The sequence below is a fragment of the Dipodomys merriami genome, unplaced genomic scaffold (genome assembly GCF_024711535.1).
Source record: "Dipodomys merriami isolate MVZ:Mamm:240054 unplaced genomic scaffold, mDipMer1.0.p SCAF_5, whole genome shotgun sequence".
Classification (NCBI taxonomy): Eukaryota; Metazoa; Chordata; class Mammalia; order Rodentia; family Heteromyidae; genus Dipodomys; species Dipodomys merriami.
The window spans coordinates 17,386,325-17,410,481 of NW_027206068.1; the positions used below are offsets into that span (position 1 = coordinate 17,386,325).

At 34.3% G+C, this 24,157-nt stretch overlaps 1 protein-coding gene across 2 annotated transcripts in view; it reads left to right on the forward strand.

Moving 5' to 3' along the window:
• Positions 1 to 24,157, forward strand: part of Snx13 (sorting nexin 13) — a 125,705-nt gene that overhangs the window by 69,057 nt on the left and 32,491 nt on the right. For both annotated transcript variants that reach the window (XM_069996143.1, XM_069996144.1), the window contains exons 14-17: positions 3,154 to 3,258; positions 4,871 to 5,003; positions 13,198 to 13,235; positions 18,265 to 18,334. In XM_069996143.1, coding sequence (XP_069852244.1) covers positions 3,154 to 3,258; positions 4,871 to 5,003; positions 13,198 to 13,235; positions 18,265 to 18,334 — 346 coding nt within the window. The remainder of the gene's footprint in view (positions 1 to 3,153; positions 3,259 to 4,870; positions 5,004 to 13,197; positions 13,236 to 18,264; positions 18,335 to 24,157) is intronic.

Consider the following 24,157-nt stretch of genomic DNA (forward strand, 5'->3'; position numbering starts at 1 on the left):
ACAGTATTTTAAAATTTTTCAGCATGAATTTTATTTGAAAACTGCTCATTAATGCATATGGTAATATTTTGCCTTATGAAACATACCCCCAAACAAATACTCAAGTATTTATTTAGTTGCTTTAGGTATCAGACAGTATGTAAGCTATTGTTTACAAATTAAGTATGTCTTATTGCAGTGAAAACTTTGGAAATGTCCTGAATTTAAGACATTAAAATTGTGTTCATGGTGCCCCACCCAAATATAGTTCTGATGCCATCTAGCTCTTAAATTCTATTCAAGTGTAAAATTTCCTTCCTTCCTTCCTTCCTTGCTTCCTTCCTTCCTTGCTTCCTTCCTTCCTTTCTTCCTTCCCTCCCCTTTCCCCCCTTTTTCATGGCAATTTGTTGTTTTAAAGAAAGTGACCTTGAAGGGGTCTACTTCTAAGTACCTTACTTGGTTGCCAAGTAGACTGACATTAATGAAAAGTGGAGTATATCAAAAGTGCTTTGGCAAAGAGGGTGAAGTGAGGTAGATTTAAATTTCTTTTCAGCTGACTTGAAACATAAAGCAAATGGAATTACAGGGAGGAAAAGTATAATCAGCTATAATTTAGAGCATTAAGAAGAGAAGACACCCAATTGAATAACAGGAAAGACATATTAGTAAGGAAATCATCTCATTAGGCTTAGATTAAGTGCAAAATTTCTAAAGACCCAAACATAGTTTTAAGAATAACCACATATTAAATCACTATCAAGTTAGAAATAAAACACCGTACCTTTTCTGGTGTGTGTGCCAGTCCTGGAACTTGAACACAGGACCTGGGCTCTTAAGAAATGTCTACACTGTGGCTAAATTGTTAACTCTGCAGTTAGATTGTATTTTAAAAAGAAGTACAAGAAGAATGCTCTTCTCTAATTTGAAAATAGTTTTTTTTTTCACTGTATTGGTATAGAAAATATTCTTCTTTTTTTTAAATTTCATTTTATTTTATTTGAGAACATACTGTACAGAGGGGTTACAATTACATGGGCAGGATAATGCATACATTTCTTACCAAGCATTGCAGCCTCCTCCTTACTTTTGAGAGTAGAATGGAGGAAAGAATTACAGTAAATTGAATTTGAGTTAGTGTTTCTCTAAATTTTTGGTAGGTGATCTTTGAAGAGAACCAAAGGAGTTTAAAAAGGATGAATTGATTGATCTAGGTTTACTTTAGTATGTTTTGAAGCCAACTTCGGTTTCATAAGTTGAAATTGTCTCATATGTTTTAAAGTTGTTTTCCCTGAGAAAGTGGCATTTACCATGTTGACATCATTAATGCCCCAAAGTGATTAAAAATGGTTATTTTAGACATAGCCACTATCATGAATTGAAAATTTGGTGGACTTTTTTTTAGTAGTAGAAACTTAGAGATAGATTATTTTAAGTAGACAAAATCTCAGTTGATACCAAAATTACTTTTTGATGATACATATAACTTTATGCCACATAGGATTCAGAAAATTTAACAGTTGGTTAAATTGCGCAAGAGAGAGGGTTAAAAGTCAAGGTGAATTTTACATTTGACTGTATTTTGTAGCATAATACAAAAGAAAAGTATGTCATAAAGGTTGTAAGCAGTTCACAAAGTTGTAAATGTAAAAGGAAACAAAAATATTAACATTTTATTTTCATGGAACATAGAGAAAATTCATGATTTTCTAAAAATTAAATATATAATATCTTGTTTTCTATCTCCTTTCTCTGTATATATACTTTTTAAATTGTATGCTTTTGTACTTAAAGGATACAAAATAATATAATTTACATTTAACTATCCTACCACATCCTACATGGGGATGTGGTTTGCTTTCCTAGTATGCATAAGGCCCTGTATTTAATCTTTATGACCACAAAAACAAAGTGAAGAAAGATTCAGAAATATCCTGCTGTGCATACATTCAGCTTGCACAAAGTCTTATGTTTCTGTATTTTATTAATTCAAAATAGTATATCCTAAAATCTTCAGTGTCTAATAGTGGTGCTCCTCCTACCTTAACAATGCAAGGAATTGAATCCAGGTTCGTGTACATGCTAAATAAAGCACTCTGCCAGTGAGCTACATTCCTAGCTAATAAAGAGTATTCTAAAAGTTAAAGAAAGAAGATACTTGTTACTTTTCATAAGAATATTTAATAATTCCTGTTGGTACTAACTGCCACTGTTTATTGTCACTATTTTATTTGTATAATAGAAAAGTGGAGTATACATTAATAGATACTTTTGGGGGAAAGTTTTACTTTTTATATCAAAATTATACATGTATAATTCTATATTAATTTTTTAGGAGAAAGATCATTTTCTAAGCATATGAGGGTCAGATTTTGTATTTCTGTGTCCTGTATTTTGAAATAAGTTGCACCTGCTGTTGCGTAGGTGATTCAAGTAATTATAGGGTAAAGTTAGTCTCTTTAATGGTCACTAATAAGTACTCTCCCTTGATAGATAAATCAGGTTTATTCTTTGCAGTCTTTATACACATTTAGTACTAAACAATGATTTACCTCCTAATGAAATCAGGCTTTGCCTAGGTGACAGGAAAATTAGACATTGTATCAATATATCTTAAATATTCTCTTTCTATTCCTTTACATTGATCTTAAATAACTATACGTAGTATTGTCTCCATTTTACAAAATGGCCTACTTGGGGCTGGGAAGGTGGCTCAGTGGTAGAGCGCTTGCCTTGCATGCACGAGGCCCTGGGTTCGATTCCTCAGCACCACATAAGCAAAAAAGAAAAAACCGGAAGTGGCGCCGTGGCTCAAGTGGTAGAGCACTAGCCTTGAGCTGAAGAGCTGAGGGACAGCGTCCAGGCCCAGAGTTCAGGCCCCACGACCGGACCAAAAAACAAAACAAACAAACAAACAAAAAAAAACAGAATGGCCTACTTGTAATTTGCTCCAGAAGATTTTAAATCCATAGTTTTCTACTCTTCTTTAACATAGTACACAGTGAAGAGAAAGCCATATCTGTATTCTAGCTTTCTTAAATATCCAGGTATATATAAACCAAAGATTTTTATCTCTTAATTACTTTAAGTAGTATAATTAATTCCCCTGCTATCCATTATTAGTTTATACTTATAAATTACAAAGGTCATTATTCTCTTGTTTTCTGTATTCCTTAGGCATCTCCAAGAGTTACTGTTGATGACTATTTAGTAGCAAAATTAGCAGACACTTTGAATCATGAAGATCCAACTCCTGAAATCTTTGATGACATTCAAAGGAAGGTATTAGATATTTTGTATTTTTTAAGAATGTGTATGTTTTTATTAATTTAACTAATTAAATAAAAGTGAATGAAGCATCATAAAAAGCCAGATGTACACTTGTGGTAAGTGTACCTCTTGGTTCCAAGAAGGTGGACCAGTATTTTGGTTTATTTCTTTAACCATTCATGAGAGAAATCCATATTTTAGCTTTCTTTGTTTTAATCTACTGAAGACACTCTGGCTTATAACTTGATGATCTTATGTTATACTTGAAGTTATAGCCAGGCAAAAAGTTCCTGAATAAGACTCCTAATAGCTCAGAAATAAGAACAAAAGTTTGCATTAAAGTTTCCAAAGCCAGGTGCCCGTGGTTCATGCATATAATCCCAGCTACTCAAGAGGTTGAGAGCTTAGATTCATGGTTCATAGCCAGCCTGGATGGGAAAGTCTCTAGGAATCTCGTCTTCAACTAAGTTCCAGAAAGCCTGAAGTAGAGGTATGGCTCAAGTGTTAGCTTGCCAGCCTTGAGTAAAAAAGCTAAGGGGCAGTGCCCAGGCCTTGAGTTCAAACCTCAGGATCAGCACACACACATGAAAGGAAACAATCACCAGATGAAGAGAAAGCCAATAAAATAGGAGAAAAATCTTATCTCTACCATTGATTCATTTCATACATGAGTAATATCCAGAATAAAGAGCTCCAAACATTAATTACCAAAAGAACAAATACCATTATTAAACTGCAAATTTAATGGGTGAAGGAGGAAAGGAAGGGAGGAAGTACAGGTCATGATAGGGAAAGAAGATAGGAAAGGGTGATGTGAGGATAAATACAATCAAAGTCTATTCATTATGAAAATAGCATAATGAAATATACTAAAAATGTTCAAAATAAAATGGAAGGAAGAAGGATTAAGAGTAATGGAGGGAGTGAATATAAAATTGGCCTTAAAAATTTATTTTAATATGAACCATGATCATTTATGTACATTTGTTTTTAAGAAAACACTACTCAGCTGGGCGCCAGTGGCTTGCACCTGTAATCCTAGCTACTCAGGAGGCTGAGATCTGAGGATCACAGTTCAAAGCCAGCCCTAGCAGGAATAAACTACTAGAATATTGGAAGCGACACTGTGGCTCAAGAGGTAGATTACTTGCCTTGAGCTGAAGAGCAGCGCCCAGGCCCAGAGTTCAAGCCCCAAAACCAACCGTTTGTTTAAAAAAAAAAAAAAAGCACTTCTAGAATATTATAGATTAACCTACTATCATGTGACTTGTGTTATTGTGGGGCCCTTTTCAGTGTAATTTAGTTACTGGAGGAACAGAAGAAATTATTAGTTGTGACATTTTAATGAATGTCAAACAGGTGATAAGTAGCAAAATGGAAGTACTCTTTAACAGTGTGACTCAAACTGATTTGTATACTACAGTATGCTTATAGTCTCAGCATCCTTATTTGAAAAAATGAAAGGTTGAATAAATGCTTCTTCTATCTGAGAAATCTGAAAAATTACTGGATATCTTGTAACTATGATATGTTATAGAAAAACTTCACTGAAGTCTTTGGTGATATTTTAGTAAAAATCACCACATTTGTATTAATTATTTAATATCTTGATTATTTCAACAAGGTATATGAATTGATGCTGCGAGATGAAAGATTTTATCCTTCCTTCAGACAGAATGCACTCTATGTTCGTATGTTAGCTGAGCTGGACATGTTAAAAGATCCCAGCTTCCGAGGATCAGATGATGGAGATGGAGGTAAGATGGCGACTCTGTGCGTGTGTGTGCGTGTGTGCGTGTGTGTGTGTGTGTCTGTGTGTGTGTGTTTGCATATTCTAAACCGAAATAACAGCCTTTTAAATAAGATAGAAATGTTTTTGAAGCTCAGGTATAAATTGTATTTTTCAATGGTATTTTTCAGTTGTATTTTTTCAGTGCTTCCAAGGCAAGCACTTTGCCACTCAGCTACATCCCAGCCAATTAAATGGATAAATTTATAACAATGTGGTAACCATATTCAATAAAAATGTTGAAAATTCATATATAACTGTAGATAACTAGAATTCTTGAAAAATTATGTTTTCTTGAGATGGGTTACTCCTGTGTTCTTATGGTAATTTCTTTCTCTTTTGTTAGTAGATAATAAAGTCATATATCAGTAGGTCTATTGAGAAAAGTAGTTGTGATAGTAAATAATTCAATGTACCATAAACGTAAAGCAATATAAATAATAATAGGTTTTTCCCACTCTTTTGGATTGTATTCTTCTCTAATTCTTGCACAATATGAGAGGTTTTTCAGACAGAAGCAATAGTCACTTATTCAACCTTTTATTTTTCAAATAAGAATTCTAAGACTTAGCATACCATAGTGTACAAAACAAGTTTGAGTCACGTTTAAATAATACTTGCCATTTGCTACTTGTCATCTGTTTTGACATTCATGAACCATACATTGTTTTATGCTTCATTTTTCTCAGCTGTTAAGTCTGAAATTATATGATTTTTTAAAGTGAAGCATAAGTTTCAGCTTTTATTGTTAGAAAGTGGTGAATTAACTAAGAAATTTAAAATGATAATCCTTAGAATACAAGTGTTCAGATTCTTATGCTTAATGACCATTTTACTTTTGATTCAGTGTAGAATTGTTTATTAAACTGTAATAAAGTATCTAGGGCTTGATAATCATTGTGGTATGTTCTTCCAAGTAAGTAATTTAAAAGGAAGCAATTTAAAAAGTAAGAAAGACTGCAGTAATTAATTAATTAATTATTTGTTGGTCCTAGGGCTTGAATTCTGGGCCTGGGCTCTGCCCCTGAGCTCTTCAGCTCAGGGTAGCACTGTACCACTTGAGCCACAATGCCACTTCCTGCATTTTTCTGAGGAATCGAACCCAGAGCTTCATGCATGCTAGGCTAGCACTCTACTACTAGGCCATGTTCCCAGCCCTGCAGTACTTTTTTAAGAGAATGCTTTAACAATGGCCACTTACTTATGAACAGATTGTATAAACAAAACCACATGAGAACAAAGTTATAGATCTGTTAGGTATCAGTCATTTCTTTACAATTTTTTTTCCGCTATAGAGCTTTCTAGCCTTTCGTCTCTTTTGGCTGTTGCTTCACTATACTAGTAAGACTTTTTAAAAATAATTACAAATTACAATTACACATTTTACATTAGAATTTTAAGAATGATTTTTGATCTGATAGCTAAGTATCTTTAAAAAGGTAAGGTTTCTCCTAGCTTATTTGTTGAAACTGACAATTTATTAGCTAGCTTTCACTGTATAATTAAGGAAGTTGTTTTTTTTTTAAATTATTCCACTTTTTTTGGTGTTACTGGGGTCTAAACTCGAAGTCTTACACCTGTTAGGCAGGCATTCATCCGCTCGAATCACACCTTCAGTCTTGTTTTGCTTTTCTTATTTTACTGATAGGATTTAGCATGTTTTTTGGGGCGAACTTTGGACTGAGTTTCTTCTACTTCTACTTTCTTCATAAGTAGCATTATGGTAATAATACACCACCACAGAGTGCTTGTTGGTTCTGATGGGGTATTGCTGTTTTTCCTGAGCAGTACTTGAATTCCTGTCTTACAGATCTCTGCATTCTGAGTAGTTGTGGTTACAGATGTGGTTCAGTATACTCAGTTTTTTTTTTACTTTTTCTATTTTGACTGTACTGTAATACAATTTGATCTCAGCTTCATGCTCACTTGGCTTGTTTATTTTGCTGACACTCTTGCTTACTTGCATGGCACCAAATAATCCATGTCTCCAACCCAGTTTTTATGGGTTATTTTGGAGATGGACTCTCCTGGACATTTCTACCTGGGTTGACTTTGAATCACAATCCTCTACACTCAGCCTGCTGGATAGCCATGATTACAGGATTAAATTCCTGGCTAAGTAGTGAAATTTTGTGTACTTCTGTTTTGTAGTGTACCTACATTTTCTGTATCTGTTGCAAAGTTATTTTTTTAAAGAGCTGCTATGAAATAAGAAATACACAATAGCAACTCCATATCAGCTAATCATCCTAATAAGATGCTTGTGATTTTTTTCATAGCCTAAGATGTAAAGGTTAAATTTTTTATATAAATTTTTTTATTCAAAAAATGTCTTAGTAATTATGAAGATTTCTTGGGTGACTAAGAATAAAAGCAGATAGAGATGTAAAGTGACTAATGTGAGACTTTCTCAATAAATTGGGATTTAAAATAATAGCAGTAACATAATTATTATCTAAATCTAGTCTTTCAATGTGGTTTTTAGTTTCCGTTTGTAACTTTTTAACCAGTCTTCTTATCCCCCCATTCTTTTTGATGGCATTTGGGTTTGAACTCAGAACCTTGTACTTGCTAGGCAGGCAAGCAACATTCTCAGCCTTTTTGCTCAGTTTTTGAATAAGATTTCACTTTTTATTGGATACTTTTACAATGCATTTTGATACATTTTTTCCTCCATCTTTTGTCTTCCTGGTTTTTTTCTTGCTTAGTAAATAAATGCTCCTTAAGCAGAGTAGATAAATACATCTAGTTGGCTTACTAATGCATGCCTTCTCTTTTTTCTTTTCTGTCTTCCTTCTGTGTTTTTATTCATGATTACTTTATTTAGGTATAACAGCATCCATTGTAGGTATGCATCTCTAATCAATCCAAAAATCAGAAGTCCAAAATGCTCCTTCCATTCATTGTCTAAAAGTTCTTGGATGTCATGACTTCAAAAATTTTGAATTTTGTTATATTTTAATTTCAGAGTTTTTTTATTGGGAATGTAGATATTAACTTCTTTATTAAAATAAGATCTTATCTTTAAAAATTTAAATTATGCTGTCCTTTTAAGATTTTAATCTCAATGAAATTTATGTCAACATGTTTAGCAATATTTTTATGTTATGTCATAATTTGGAGAGGGTGATATTAGAGTTTGAACTCAGGATTTCAAGTTGGCTAGGTGGTTGCTGTGTGCTGAGCTATACCTCTAACCTTTTTTGCAGTCATTACTTTTTTGAGATAAGTATTTCATGTTTTTTGTTTAGGCTGGTGCCTGGACTACGGGTAGATCACTACCTATTTTAGGCTTCTCTTCATAATTCAGATGACAGGTACACATTGCTAAACTTAGTTTTTTGGTTTTTTTTTTTTTCATTGAATTGGAATCTTCTAACTGTTCTGAAACTTCCAATTTCTATTCAGCCGTTTAGCTGGGATGATCACTGCGTGTTGCACAGCATTTGGTTGAGAAAGGGGTCTTGCGTGTATGCCTTAGCCTGAAATCTCCATCCTCCCAACCTCAGCCTTTCAAGTAGCTGGGATTACTGACATGAGCATCTGGTACCCCATGTGTTCTAATATTTGTATACATTAAATTTTTGATTAAATGTGGACTCAAACTCTTTTAAAGTATATATCTTGAAGTGGTTATTGTTTGTCTAGTACATTGACTGTATTTTAATTGTTCCAAATTTAAAAAAGAGTGATTTAAAAGACAAGTTCTATAGTTCTGTTGTGGGAAAATTGAAGAGGTTGGCATATCAAAGACAAAAACAGAAGGTATATAGTTAAATGAGGAAAATAGTTAACATTTGTTTATTTTGATTGTCCTTCCTGTAAATTAAGGCAAAATGCCCTATTTGGCCTTTGTGACCACATGTCTGAAGAACCAAGAAGTATTCTTGGGCACTGAAGTTCTAGGGAGGAAGCACTATCAACTGCTTCCTTGTAGAAGTAATGCAGCATTAACTTTTAAAACTCATTTAACAAACTCAAAAACCGTCCAAGAAACAGCAACCCAATTAATAAGTATGTTAAAGACTTAAAGACTTTTCAGAAGTAAGAGTGGCCACTAGACACATGAAGAAATGTTCAACATCTCTGTCTGTTTAAAAAAAAAAAAAGCAAATCAAAACAATATTGTGATTCCACTTCATCCCAGTTAGAATGGCCATTATCAAGAAATCTAACAATAATAGATGCTGGCAGGAATGTGGCCAAAAGGGAACCCTATTACACTGTTGGTAGGAATGTAAACTTGTTCAGCCACTCTGGAAAGCAATATGGTTGTTCCTCAAAATACTAATCATAGAGCTTTGCTATGACCCAGTAATTCCACTCCTGGGCATTTATCCACGTTTAGACCACAAACAAAGCCACACTAAAGCTACCAGGACAACCATGTTAATTGAAGCATTGTTTACTAGAGCTAAGATATGAAATCAACCCAGATGTCCCTTATTGGATAAATGAATCAAGAAAATGTGGCATATATACATAATGAGATTCTATGCTTCCATCAGAAAGAATGATATTTTACCATTTTTAAGGAAATGAAATGACTTAGAAAAAAAATGTATTAAGCAAAGTAAGCCACACACAAAGAAACATAGGTGGCATGGTTTCCCTCACTTTGGTAACTAAAATATGCCTACATATTTACCAGTAAACACACTGGATGGTAAAAGACAAAATATACTGGGTCATGATAAATTATACAGGTCTCTTAGATGGTCACACAGTGACACTAAAAGAGAATATCACAAAGGTTCAATAGCTATGTGCTTATGATCATATAAAATAACATTTATTGAGAAACTCCAAGAAATAGAAACAAAAGATTTTTCTTTTTTTCTGTGTTGCTGTATTTGTTTTCTTTACCTTTGTCTTGTTTGTAACTTTATCTGTTTTGGGGAGGGTAAACAAGACTGCACAGAAAGGATGGGACAGAGATTGAACAAATGTAGCAGTGATACTTAACTATACAACTTGTAGGTGGGGATGGAAGGGAAAAACTAGATGAGAATGAGGGAAGGAGTTTATACTGTTCAAAAAGAAATGGAAGCTGGGTGCCAGTGGCTCATGCCTATAATCTTAGCTACTCAGGAGGCTGAGGTCTGAGGATCGTGGTTCAAAGCCAGCCCAGGCAGGAAAGTCTGAAACTCTTATCTCCAATTAGCTACCAGAAAACTGGAAGTGGTGCTGTGGCTTAAGTGGTAGAATACTTGCCTTGAACTGAAGAGCACAGGGATAGCACTCAGGCATAGAGTTCAAGCCCTACAACGGACAAAAAAAAAAAAAAAAATGAAATGTACTTTTTACCTGACCTATGTAACTGTAACCCTTCTGTATATAATCTTTACAGTAGCAATACATAAATAAATGTTTTGAAAGAGTAAAAAAAAAAACAAATTTACAAATAATTTCTTTTTTTTTAAATTTTATATTATTTTATTTGAGAACATACTGTACAGAGGGGCTACAATTACATGGGCAGGATAATGCATACATTTCTTACCAAGCATTGCAGCCTCCTCTTTTGTTTACCCTTCACCTCCCTTCCCAGCCTCCCCCCTCCCCCCACCCAATCATACCCCCCTCCCCCTCCCACACCGACATTGTAAAGCTGGTTTTGACATGACATTTTGTACTTCTCATTGTTGCAACAGGTCCACCTGAATCCTTAAACGACTTGTTTGTCCCCATCTCCTCCACATGTTATACTGACATCAAATATAGTAAAAGTGGGGGTTACACTGTGGGGGAGGGACATACAAAGCAACAAAGAAATAATCTTATAAATGCATTAGAAACACATGCATGAAAGAAACAAAAACATTAAAATACATATTTAAGGGTTCGTTTTCCTAATATCATATTATCTGACCTTTTCCGCTTGACTCATACCTATACTAGATATTGCAAATAAGGGAAACCATGGGACCTATGTTTCTTTGGGCCTGGCTTACTTCACTTAATATAATTTTTTCCAAGCCTTTCCATTTCCTAACAAATGGGGAAATGTCATTCTTTCTGATGGAGGCATAGAATTCCATTGTGTATATATACCACATTTTCTTGATCCATTCATCTACTGAGGGGCATCTGGGTTGGTTCCATATCTTAGCTATGGTAAATAATGCTGCAATAAACATAGTTGTGCTGGTAGCTTTAGTGTGGTCTTGTTGTAAACATTTGGGTAAATGCCCAAAAGTGGGATTGCTGGATCATAGGGGAGATCTATGTGAAGTCTTTTGAGGAACCTCCATACTGCTTTCCAAAGTGGTTGAACAAGTTTACATTCCCACCAACAAGGAAGTAAGGTTCCTTTCTGTCCACATCCCCTCCAGCATCTGTTGTTGTTAGAGTTCTTGATTTTTGCTGTTCTAACTGGAGTGAGGTGATATCTCAATGTTGTTTTGATTTGCATTTCTTTTATGGCTAGGGATGTTGAACATTTCTTCATGTGTCTATTGGCCATCCTTCTTTCTTCTTCAGAGAAGCTTCTCTTTAAGTCTTTCGCCCACTTATTTATTGGGCAGTTGTTTCTTTGAGGATTTGTTGTTGGGTGGTTTAATTTTTTGAGTTCCAAGTATATTTTAGATATGAGACCCTTGTCCGTTGTATGGCTAGTAAAGATCTTCTCCCAATCGGTGGGCTTTCTATTGATCTTGCTAGCTATGTCATTTGCCCTGCAGAAGCTCTGCAACCTTATGCAATCCCATTTGTCCAACCTTTCTTTGATTTGTTGTGTTTCCGGGTCTCTATTCAGAAAATTTCGGCCTGAGCCAAGGAGACCTAGGGTTTCTCCTATTCCATCCTGTAATGTTTTCAGAGTGTCTGCTTTGAGTTCAAGGTCTTTGATCCATTTGGAGTTGATTCTGGTGCAGGGTGATATATAAGGATCTAGCTTTAGTTTTCTACATGTGGTTAACCAATTTTGCCAGCACCATTTACTGAAGAGGCTGTCTTTCTTCCATTCTATTGTTTTAGCTTCCTTATCGAAGATTAGATGGCTATAGGTCTGTAGGTTCATTTCTGGGTTTTCAATTCTATTCCATTGGTCCTGAGGTCTGTTCTTATGCCAATACCAAGCTGTTTTGATTACTATGGCTTTATAGTAGAGTTTGAAATTTGGTATTGATATTCCTCCAGGAGTGTTCTTTCCGTTGAGGAGCGTTTTTGCTATTCGGGGTCTTTTATTGTTCCATATGAATTTTTGGATTGCCTCTTCTATTTCCTTGAAGAATGAGGGTGGAATTTTGATAGGTATCGCGTTGAATTTGTAGATAGCCTTGGGAAGTATTGCCATTTTCACGATGTTAATCTTTCCAATCCAGGAGCATGGGAGGTTTTGCCATTTTTTAAGTTCTGTGTTGATTTCCTTTTTCAAGATTTTAAAGTTTTCATCGTAGAGGTCCTTCACTTCTTTAGTTAATTCCTAGGTATTTTATTTTTTGTGGGACTATTACAAATGGAGTTGCTTTCCTAATTTCAGCCTCACTTTTCTCATTGTTGTACAAATAATTTCTTAAAAGCTAGAAAATATATACTACCTTTCAACTGCATATGAATGTTACTTTACCACTGGTTTGTATTTTATACAGAAACCTTTATTACTAACTTAATTTGCTTAGATATTAAATAAACTGAGCAAAAAGATTACTGCTTGACATTTTGTGCCTTATTCTCTAATATTTATTTTAAAATTCATATTTTTTCACTTAATCCAATATTTTTGAACCAAGTCTACTACAGGAGTAAATTGACTGGATAGATACCGTCAGTCCATTTGTAGCTCACTCTAACGATTAATTTTAATTTGTAATGTTTCTTAAATCGGTGAGATAGAAGCAACAAAAGTAGTCTGACATTTCCTAATTTGTCTTATGTTCACATGGTCAACAGGAGTAAGATAATATTAAATATACATATTTTATATTAAATATAATATTTACTTGGTTTTTGCTAGCTGTCAAGTACATTTATATTCACTAAAATGCTTGTTTATCTTGATAATAATTTGGAATTTATGAGATTAGGTGTATGGGAATATATCACTCTTTTGCTTCTTTTATGTCTTGGTTTATGTGATTTGTATTTTTGAACCTTACTAAAAAAAGTAACTACTTCACAATTTTTTTGCTACATTCTAAGTTTAATTTTTTTCCTTACAGAATCTTTTAATGGCTCTCCTACTGGAAGCATAAATTTGGTAAGTAGAATTTTTAACAATTTAATTATTAAAATACTTGGAAATAAAGGCTAAACTTCTCCATACTGAAATAAATGATATTTTAGAAGCCTATAAATTTTCTTTCAGTCTAGTACCATATAGTTTTTAAGGAAATCTTAAGTTCATACATAAGGCATCTGTGAATTAGAAGTTAGAAAAAGTATTTTTATTTCAATAAGTAGAATTAGGTCATACCTTTATAATTGCCTGTTTATTTTATAAAGATATTTATTTCATTATTTTTGGTATTCAGGATGTTTTAAACATTGTAATGAATTTTTTTATTTTATTTAGAAAAGTGTAAAACTGGTTGAGATGATTATAAATGTTTAGATATTTCTTAAAGTGTTCAGTAAAATAAATTTTAAGTCATTCTAAAACTTTTTTTTTTTTTTTTTTGCCAGTCCTAGGGCTTCAATTCAGAACCTGCTCTGGGCTTAGTACCTGATACTCTCTTTGTGCTCAAGGCTAGCCCTCTGCCACTTGAGCCACAGTGCTACTTCTGGCATTTTTGAGTAGTTTATTGGAGATAAGAGTCTCACAGGGACTTTTCTTCTCTGGCTGACTTAGAACCATGATCCTCAGGACTCAGCCTCCAGAGGAGCTATGGGTATAAGCCACAGGCACCCAGCTTCTAAAAATTTCTTTTTAACTCATAGAATGTTTTACACCAGCAGTATTTTATGATTAAAGGTTTAAGAATGACAGGTTTTTAACATATAAACTACCATTGGATTTTCAGGGTGAATTGTGAGATAATGACTGTGTCAGTGCTTTTATATATTTCAGATTCAGCTATATCATAATATATTTTCACAATGTTTTTAGGAAGAATTTTCAGTATTTTATCAGGTTTTTAGTCCAGAGTGTGGCTAAATAGGGTAGGTGAGGGGGAAATGTGGACATTTGCTTGTTTTTACTGTCCTTTTACCTGCATTGGCTTTCTTTTAAACGTTTTGGAATAGCCATATGGTTTTAGATGTCTTTTCTAACAATGTCGATTATAGTATTACTCTTATTTCTGGAATAGTTTTAATGAAATGTAGTATTAAACACATTTTATTATTATGAAAAAAGGATAGTCTTTACCAAAACATAAACCAAATCATCAGTAAAGGTATTTCAGATACTTTGTAACTTTTTAAATGCTTTCCTAAATTATTTGACATCTTTACTCTTTTCTTATATTCGAAACTGTTTAACAGAAATTAACCCTAGAGTTAAATATGAGGTTATCTTTCAGTAATATTTGCAATAATATCCATTATGTAAAGTTTCCAAATGCTGTGAAACTTTTCTTTGGTTTAAAATGTTCTATCATTCATGAGCATAATGTTTGTACAAGTGTTTAAACACTAGTTAAAAACTATATGTCTGGAATAAATGCTTTCTCACACGTAGTAATATAAACCCAGCTGTCTATGAATCATAGTCATATTTAAGGTCAATGATTTGTGGTACTTTGCTGTTCTCAAAAATGTGCCAAATGCACATATTTAAATAGAATCATCAGAATCTTTCAAAAGTATGTATACAAGTATTACTGACTGCATTTTTAAAGTAATCTTAAATTACAAAGTAAGGATAATTTATTCCACTATACTAAACAAAGAAAGTATTCAATATCTTAAAGTACAATTGAGATTATCAGGTAAATTATTTTCTAAATTTCCAGTGTTGTCCTTGGATTTGTATTTACTGAGACATCATTCATAGAAAATATGTACTTTTCAGCTGAGTATAGTAGTATATGTGTATAGTTATTTTGGAGGCTGTGGCCAGTGAGTCACTTGAGCCTGAGAGTAGGGGTAAGCTTGGACAATGTAGGAAGACTGTATCAAAGCAAAGCAAAAATTTTAATTTTTTTTTCAGGTTCTGCTTAGCATAATGTTTCAGTTTTTTTTTTTTGCTTGAAGCTTTCAGAATCTTAAATCAGGGATTAAGCTGTAAATTTTTTGTTGTTTCAGGACAGATTAATGAATTTATTTTGAAATCATGTTTCTTTTACTAATCAGTACTTATGTTCCTAAATGAAATGTAGTTCTGTGGTTAACATTATTTTACCATTTATAATTTGTTAGTCAACTCACTATTTATTTGTGCATTATTACTATAAATAATTAAGAGACTGTCATCATTTCAAGGTAGCATTTTTATTATTTTTATTTTAGTAGTTTTATTATTATTGCCTTTTTTGTTGTTTTTTTAGTTGCTAGTTCTGGAGCTTGAACTCAGGGTGTGGGCACTGTCCTTGAACTTTTATGCTGAAGATAGCACCCTACCACTTGAGCTACAGCTCTACTGCTGGCTTTTTTGGTTGTTAATTGGAGATTCTCACAGACTTCTCTGCCCAGGCTAGCTTCAAACCTTATAGCACATAAACTGCCATTGGCTTTTCAGGGAGAAAAAGACTGAATCCCCAGATCTTAGCCTCCCTGAGTAGGTAGGATTACAGATGAGCCACAAGTGCTCAGTTATGCCTTATTTTTTAAAATTGTTTTCTGTTCTGGCTTATAATTGAAAGATGCAAAAGTAGATAATTAATAGATAAGGGTATTGGTAAGCCATACTACTTCCTTTGAGGCTTCTTTTTTTCTTCCTCTGAGGCTTCTTGTGTTTTTCATTAAAAAAAAAAATTAAAGGATACATACTATGTATGTTTTCATAAAATGATGAAATTGTTTTCCAGGAAAACAATTTATTTCTAAAAACAAAAACCTTGAAAAACTTAACAGGTTGTGCTGTTTTAAAGTACTTTATTATGGACTACATAAATATTAAAAAAATTAAGTGCATTTCCTTTTCAATATATTTTATTTAATATTTTTACAGACAATGTAGAGCAAGTATTTTTTTTGTGGGGGGGGTCCGGTCATGGGGCCTGGGTGCGGTCCCTCAGTTCTTAAGCTCAAGGCTAGCACTCTACCACTTGAGCCACAGCGCCACTTCCGGCTTTTTTTTTTCCTGCTTATGTGGTGCTGAGGAATCAAACCCAGGGCCTCATGCATGCAAGGCAAGCGCTCTACCACTGAGCCACCTTCCCAGCCTAGAGCAAGTATTAACACCACTTTGTCATTGGGAAAAATGAGATACAAGAAGAAGTGTTTTTTTTTTTTTTAATGTCTCTCAAAGTATGAGTAGTAGAACCTATAGTTAGTCCATATAATGATTCCACCACTTGAATTGGCCAAGATGTCTATATGGAATGATCATAATTTGCTTCAGTTACTTTAGTTTAAATAGCTTTATATCATTTATTATAAAGATGGTTACATTTAAGTCTACATTTAAGTCACCCTTGTCTTATTAATTTGCAATATCATGTTAGACAACTCATTCAGATTTTACAGTTTTTAAAATATGGCATATGCCTAAATTATATAATATTGGTATGTTAGAGGTCCCCAAACCACTCCAGGTTCAGTAATTTGCTCAAAAGGCTCACAGAACTCAGACCCATGACTAGCATTTATTATCATGAAAGAATATCGTGCAAAATCAACAAGGAAAAAGGTATACAGAGAAAAGGCTAGAAAACTAGGCACAGGCTTCAAAAAGTCCTAGGGACATCACATAAATGTGCTTAATTCCTCAATGTGTTATAACAACATGATGTGTTGCCTCCCAAAACAAAACTCATTGGAGTACATAGGTTTTATTGGAGGAAGATGAGATTGTACCTGTTGTTTCTATTATATCTCAAACTCTAGACCCAGAAGTAATCCAAGCATTGAGCATTAACCATCTTGTTTTAACAGTGTTAGGTACAGTAAGCCAGTCATCAGTTAGAGAATAGTTGGAGCTTTTCTTAAACCAGATGCTATACAAAGGACAACCTTATAAGCAGTTTCTTCCACGAAGAGCAGTTTGACTGCATATTGACACTCTGCCCAGTGTGCCTTTACTTATATGATTATGTTTTCTTCTTTGCATGTGAGCATAGCAAAGTGTTTAGTTAAATTCATTCAATTTGTATCAAGCAATGATAGGCTTTGTTTGTGGAATTACTTTAGCTTATTTTTTGGTCCTGGCACTGGGTCTTAAACTCAAGGCCTTTTCATCCATTACTGACCACTATACCACTTGACATACATTCAGTCTTTGCTGTTTAAATGGAAAAGATTTTCAAATATTTATTTGTCCAAATTAGGTTTGATTTCAGCCTCCTACGTGGTAGTTAGGATAGACATGAACCATTGGCACCTGGCATGTGAAATTATTTTAGAAAATTATAATTAAGATGATACTTTGAACAATAATTCTATCAACAAAAATCTCAGTGTATGGATTCACTTCATTTAGTAAATAATAATAAATAATGATAACTAATACTGGCTATAATAGGCAGTTTTTAACAAAATATTTTGCATATTATAAATGCTTTACATATGTTATATGATCCATATAACCATGATAAAAATACTATAAAATTTATAGTAAACAATTAAATTAACTGGGAACACTCTAAGTGAACAAAATGTCAAGTTACAGAACACAAAGATTATTGTATATTTTAACAGTTTAAAAAACTTAAATTATTAGTAATATGGCTACTTATTTTTGTTGTGCTTTTTATTTTTTCTTCCATCTATTGAATATAATTAAAAAGTAGGAATTTAGCAGCATATGGATGATGAATAAAAGATAATCTGATAAATTATCTTAATTCCTAAATTGTTTTGGGTTTTAATTTGTTTCAAGTTTCAGTTTTTGAGACAAGATCTTACTGTTCAGTTTAGGCTGGCCTTGCACTTGAGCGCCTCCTGTCTCAGCCTTCTCACATTCCTGAGTGCTAGGATTATAAGCATATACTACTATATCTAATTGGTCTCTAAAACTTGACTTTTCTCTGTTTTTAGTATAAATGTAGAGGTCTTACGTGTGGGAAAATGGAAATACTAAACTGTTTATACTTAGAGTATGAATAAATGTATATTTGATAGAGAATTCTTTGACTGTTTTCCTAAAAGAATTTTTTTAAATTGTTTTCCTGATTTTTTTTCTTCAGTCTTTAGATGACCTTTCAAATGTATCTTCTGATGACTCAGTACAACTTCATGCTTACATTTCAGACACTGGTAAGAGACTTTATAGTTGATAGTCTTAAGTGTTAGGTTAAAGCTGTTGATTATTCATCTCTTAAGTTATCGTTCACAATCAATTTGTTTAAATTCATACTTTTAAGCTAGATATTTTATTTGATAACATAGTCTTTATTAAATTCTATTTGTGTGTTGGGTTTTTTTTGCTTATTTTTTACTTGTTCATTTGACTATTTTCTTCCCTATGATTGCCATGATTTAACATTTATAACACTTATATCCTAATTATTTTGTTATCCTAAGTAAACTCCGAAGCCAGAGTTTTTCTTTCTGTATTTGAATCTAGTTGACAATTACTCTTTTGGGGAGAGCTATCAGGTAATATTTACTTTCTAGAGTTAGACTAGGTAATTAGAGTAAAAACAAAGTCACTGAGTGTATGCATTTGCTGTTCACAAAATGCTTGATTAGGGTTAGAGACTTTTAGGGCTTTATAGTCTACCAGCATATAAAACAGTTAGCATACCAGAAAACTATTACCAATCTCCGTCATTACCATTGAGTTTAATGAGTATTAAATGATGACAATTTTTTAACCTGGCCTCTTAATTATTCCTTTACATACAGAAGCATGTGTATCATACACATACTGAAGTGAAAATATACTGAGGTATATATACCTCCATTCAATTTCATGCTTACTTTTTTTTTTAACCATATCTTTTTTTTTTATTGTGAAAATACCATACAGAGGTGTTACAATTACATGGGCAAGGTAATGAGTACATTTCTTGTCAAGCATTGTTGCCTCCTCCTTTATTTCCCCTTGATATAAACAAATATTATAGTATAAGTGTTGTTTTAAAACTCCTAATTTTTATTTTTTAAGATTTTTTTATTTTATTGTTTTTGTTTTTTCCTTCTTACTAGAAACATTCCCTTTCCTATCAAATTTCTAGAATAATCTTTTATATGTAGTTGGTACATAGACTACTTTGCTCTAAAAGATCTTTGGATTACAATAGTACCAATAAGTCTTTTTCTTTCTTTATGTAAATTTTTAAAGTTATTTTCAAACTCTCTATATTCTGTTGGTTTTCTTCTGGTTACAAAAGTCTTTGGTAAGGTTCAAATGTTTACTATTCTGTCTTTATTTCCTGGATTTTTTTTAATGCTGGTCCTAGGGCTTTAACTCGGGACCTGAACCTGGGTGCTGTTTCTGAGATTTTATTTTACTTTATTATTTTTATTAATATGTATTTATTTATGCTTAAGACTAGTACTCTACAATTGAGACACAGCTCTACTTCTGGCTTTTTGGTGATGAATTGAAAATAGGTGTCTCGTGGATTTTCCTTCCTTGGCTAAAGTCAAGCTGCAATTCTCAGATCTCAGCCACCTGAGTAGTTAGTATTATAGGTGTGAGCCACCAGCACCCTGCATTTCCTGGAGATTTTAAACTTTTGTCTAGAGGAAAATTTTTAGGTCTCTGCTTCTAATGTTAATTTTTTTTTGAATCATCCCAGAAGCCACATTTTGGAATATGAATATTGGAGTCTTTAGTATACATTTAGCAGGTTGTAAAGAGGTCCCGTCTGGCTGGCTCCATATTGGTCACATGGTGGATGGCATGGTCTGGCATCTTGTCTTCACGCAGGGGGGAAGAAAACCCCTTTGCCCATCATCTGCCTCCCACATGATGGTGTTGCCCGTATCCCTGCAGGCAGGGGTGGCCACTTGGCTGATAGGTTACTGAATCTTTCAGTCCAGTGCCTGGGACTGGCAATTTCCTGAGAATCTGCCCCCTGTCCGATCAGCCTCGAAACCAGGACACCATGCCACGTGTGTCTCTGTGATTGTGTCCTGTCTCCTGGCTCATTTCCAGTCATCATGGTGTCCAAATTCAGGTCTCCATTGGAGCTTGTTGGTATTGTTTTTGTTATTTCTTTCCTAATCTTTAGCAGTTTCCTAGATGTGTTATGTGTATGTGTGTGCTGCAGGTCTTTGTAACAACTGGCAGCCTACAGCCTGTTAACTGTATAATAAAGACTCCAACTTTCTATATTTTAAAATGCAGCTTCTGGGATGATTCACCTTAACAACAGTTGCAAGTAGCCAGATCAGGCAAGGGTGCAGATCCACAGGAAATTCCCAGTCCCAGGAACTAGACTGACAGATTCAGTAACCTATCAGCCTAGTACCCACCCCTGCCTCCAGGGATCCAGGCATGCATCAGCTGGGAGACTGGTGATGGGCAGGGAGTTTCCTTCCTCCAGCATGAAGACAAGATGCCAGAATCTATCATCTAACCATGTGACTAATATGGCACCGGTCAGAGCTGACCTCCTTGGCATCTATTGATTATTCTGCTGAGATATTAACTTTGGTGGAGTGGCTTGGCATCTGTTGATTATTCTGCTGAGATATTATCAGCAAGTAAAGAACTGGAAAGAGGAAATGCTTTGGGCTGAGGAAGGACTTGTGAAATGTAAGATTTTTTCCTTAATTGGGTGTAGCTACTTGGAAGTAGAACTAAGACACACCTCAAATATTTTGAGAGAATTGCACAGGGTGTGAGTATTACTTTATGTAAATCTATCATACCCACTTAAATAGCCAATCATAAGCATATTGTAGCCCTGAGTTCAGTGAAGTCGAGGAGAGGCAGAGCTGGCTGACATAAGGGTAAAAAGGAGCAACCTGCCTGTTCTGTGTGCTTGCTTGCCAGAGTTTTGGCTGAAAACACACCCTTCAGGAATAAACATAGCTCAGTTCAAAAAGTTAATAAAATCAATAAAATTAAAATGTTCTATAAATTAAGCAGTGGCATTAGTGATGAGGCTGGTTTAATACCTGGTGTTACTTACTTACTTGTGGATTAATAACAAATGGCTTTCAGGTAACCTGTCATGAATAGCACTGGCCTATTTGAAGCAAACAAAACCATCTAGTTATGTCACTGTCTTGTCGCAGTCAATACATGTAGCCTTGTTATCTTCTGTTAAAATTAAATTACATTTCTCTGTTGTGCATTTTAAAACTAGTATCTTCCTTATTATTCCTGTTGTATGTACAACTGCATGATCTCATAGCTTGCATTTTTTGTAGATCATTTTTTTGTTGTTGTTAATGCTTTCTTACCTTACTCTTTTTCTCCTATTACTTGTTGTTCCCCTTATTCTTGTTAACATCTGATTATGTCCAGCTGCCTAATCAGCCTTCTGTTTTCTATTTCCTTTTCCAAACCTGTCTTGGACATACCTGATAAGTTATTCCCTTGTTCTCATCTCAATCCTGTTTAGAAACCGTGGCTTTCTAACAGTATAGGTGGATTATGCTCAATCTGCCTAGGTCCCCACAAGAATGTTGATTATAAGAGGTGAAAAATGAATGCAGTCAAAGACTCTTTGTGGTGGAACAAGATAGCCAAAGTCTAGTTCTTTGTCCTTCTGTTTGCCCTCCCTCCCTTTCTTCTCCCCCAACCCCTTCTTTCTCCTTTCTTCCCTAATAGAAACACTGGTATTAATGGAAAAGGAATGAAGGACAATTTTTTGGTGAAGTGCAGTTTTTTTTTTCTTTTTTGATGCCAGTCCTGGGCCTTGAACTCAGGGCCCAGGCATTGTCTTTGAGCTTTTATGCTCAATGCTAGTGCTCTACCACTTGAACCACAGCTACATTTCTAGCCTTTTTGATAGTTAATTGGAATTAAGAGTTTCACAGACGTTTTGGCTAAGGCTAGTTTTAAACCATGATCCTAAGCTCTCAACTTTTTGAGTTGCTAGGATTACAAGTTGAACCAAAAATATAAAACTGAAAAGTTCTGGTGAAAGGTGAAGAGAAGCTTGTCATTCACCTATTCTTACCAATATAGATATCAGACTTTCATGTCATTAAAACAATTTTACCAAGAAGCTACATAGTAGGTCCTTTTGTGTAATTACTTATAAAACAGCAAAATATTTAGTCAGCTCTAAAACTTGTGCACTTTTTTTTCATGATTATGTGTCAGCACAATAATACATTTTTAGCTCATCTTTGACATCTGGTCAATGTGGCTGTCTAAATTGCTAGGGAAATCCTGCCTCCCACAATTGAATAGGCTACAAACAATATTGTGAAAATGGTAAAAGAGGAAATTGACAGCTGCTATAGACTGTGTGGAAAAAAATTCTGGGAGGTAAAGAAGCTTGCAGCTAAAGGTCATAGAAGCATAAAGACTGATGTTTTGATTTTGATAGCACTTGGTTGCTTTCAAGTTTGGATGAACATAGGAAGCTGGAAACAAGTCCTTTACATAAATCATAAGTCACAAAGGGCAGCTTGATGAGGAAAAAGAACTAAAAAACTTAGCTTACTTTCAAATGGAAAGAACAAGAAATCTCAAACTTATGGTTAAAAATGTTATCACACAAAAAGTAAAACCCACTTTGTTACCTAATGTGTGTGTCCAGATTTAGCTGTCTGATTCAGTTTAGTGACTGAATATCATATAGTCTTCTGCCAGTGAATAAGTCCAGTTGTTCCCCAGTATTTGTGGGACTTTGCTTCTAGGCCCTGTGCAGATTAATAGAATCCATAAAAATATACCATATTTAGGGGCTGGGAAGGTAGCTCAATGGTAGAGCGCTTGCCTTGCATGCGTGAGGCCCTGGGTTCGATTCCTCAGCACCACATAAGCAAAAAGAAAAAAGCCAGAAGTGGCACTGTGGCTCAAGTGGTAGAGCGCTAGCCTTGAGCTGAAGAGCTGAGGGACAGTGCCCAGGCCCAGAATTCAGGCCCCCACGACCATATCCACCCCAAAAAAAAAAAAAAATATATATATATATATTACTATATTTACATATAGCATATACATATCCTCTTATAAACTGTAGATCATCACTACATTACAAGTAATTTAGAGAGAATCTACACTAGGTATTACAATACCTACATTATTACAAGTTATTTATACAGTGTAGATAGTACTTGTAATACTATAGGTATTACTGTAATAGTTAAAACTGAAAGAGGAATTTTTACACCTCTATCCCAAATCACAGGACTTTCACATGTCAGGTCCTGCCATGCTGCCGTATATGACAGAGACATAGTAAAGGACAAAGAAAGGAAGTTTATTACCGGGCACAGAATGCCATGAGAAGACAAGTCAACCATCTTTATGGTACAAACATGAGTTTCAAATTTTATGGACTAAGAATTGGGGGCAGGAAGATGGATGAATGTATAATTTTCTAACAGTCCTCGTCAAACAATGGCTTTGTCATTATTTCAGTCTGTTTTAGGAAGATTCTAGAGAAGTAGTTATCTATCACTGACATCAATGGTCGAGATACCCCAGTCATCAGTGTTACATGAATGACCTGTCCTGAGGAGGCCATATTGTTCCTTATATGTAGTTTAGGTCCTTTCTTATGAAGATATTATCAGTCTTTTCTTTCCTAGATTCTATGGCTACTACAAAATGACTGCAGAGAGAATGGCTTAGAGCAGACACATACAGAATGGATATAGGGATATGAAGCTTTTCTCCTGATTTTAGTTAAATTGGTACTTTTTAATAAAAGCATCTTTTAAGCTCCTCTTATAAAGGTGTATGCAACATAAATATTTGTTTGCTGTGTTAGCTATAGAATAATGTCAAGGAAAAATGTTTATAGGTATTCAGTACAAAAACATTTAAAGATATTTTCAGTGTATGGTTTATTGAAAAAATAGACCACAGAATACAGAGAACCAACTCTACAAAAATAGCTTCAGAACCATGGAAACCAGCAGTTATAGTGATAACACTGGTCATTGTAAATTTGCCCATAGCTCAGGGTACTCAGTATGCCCAGACAGAAGCAGTACCCATTG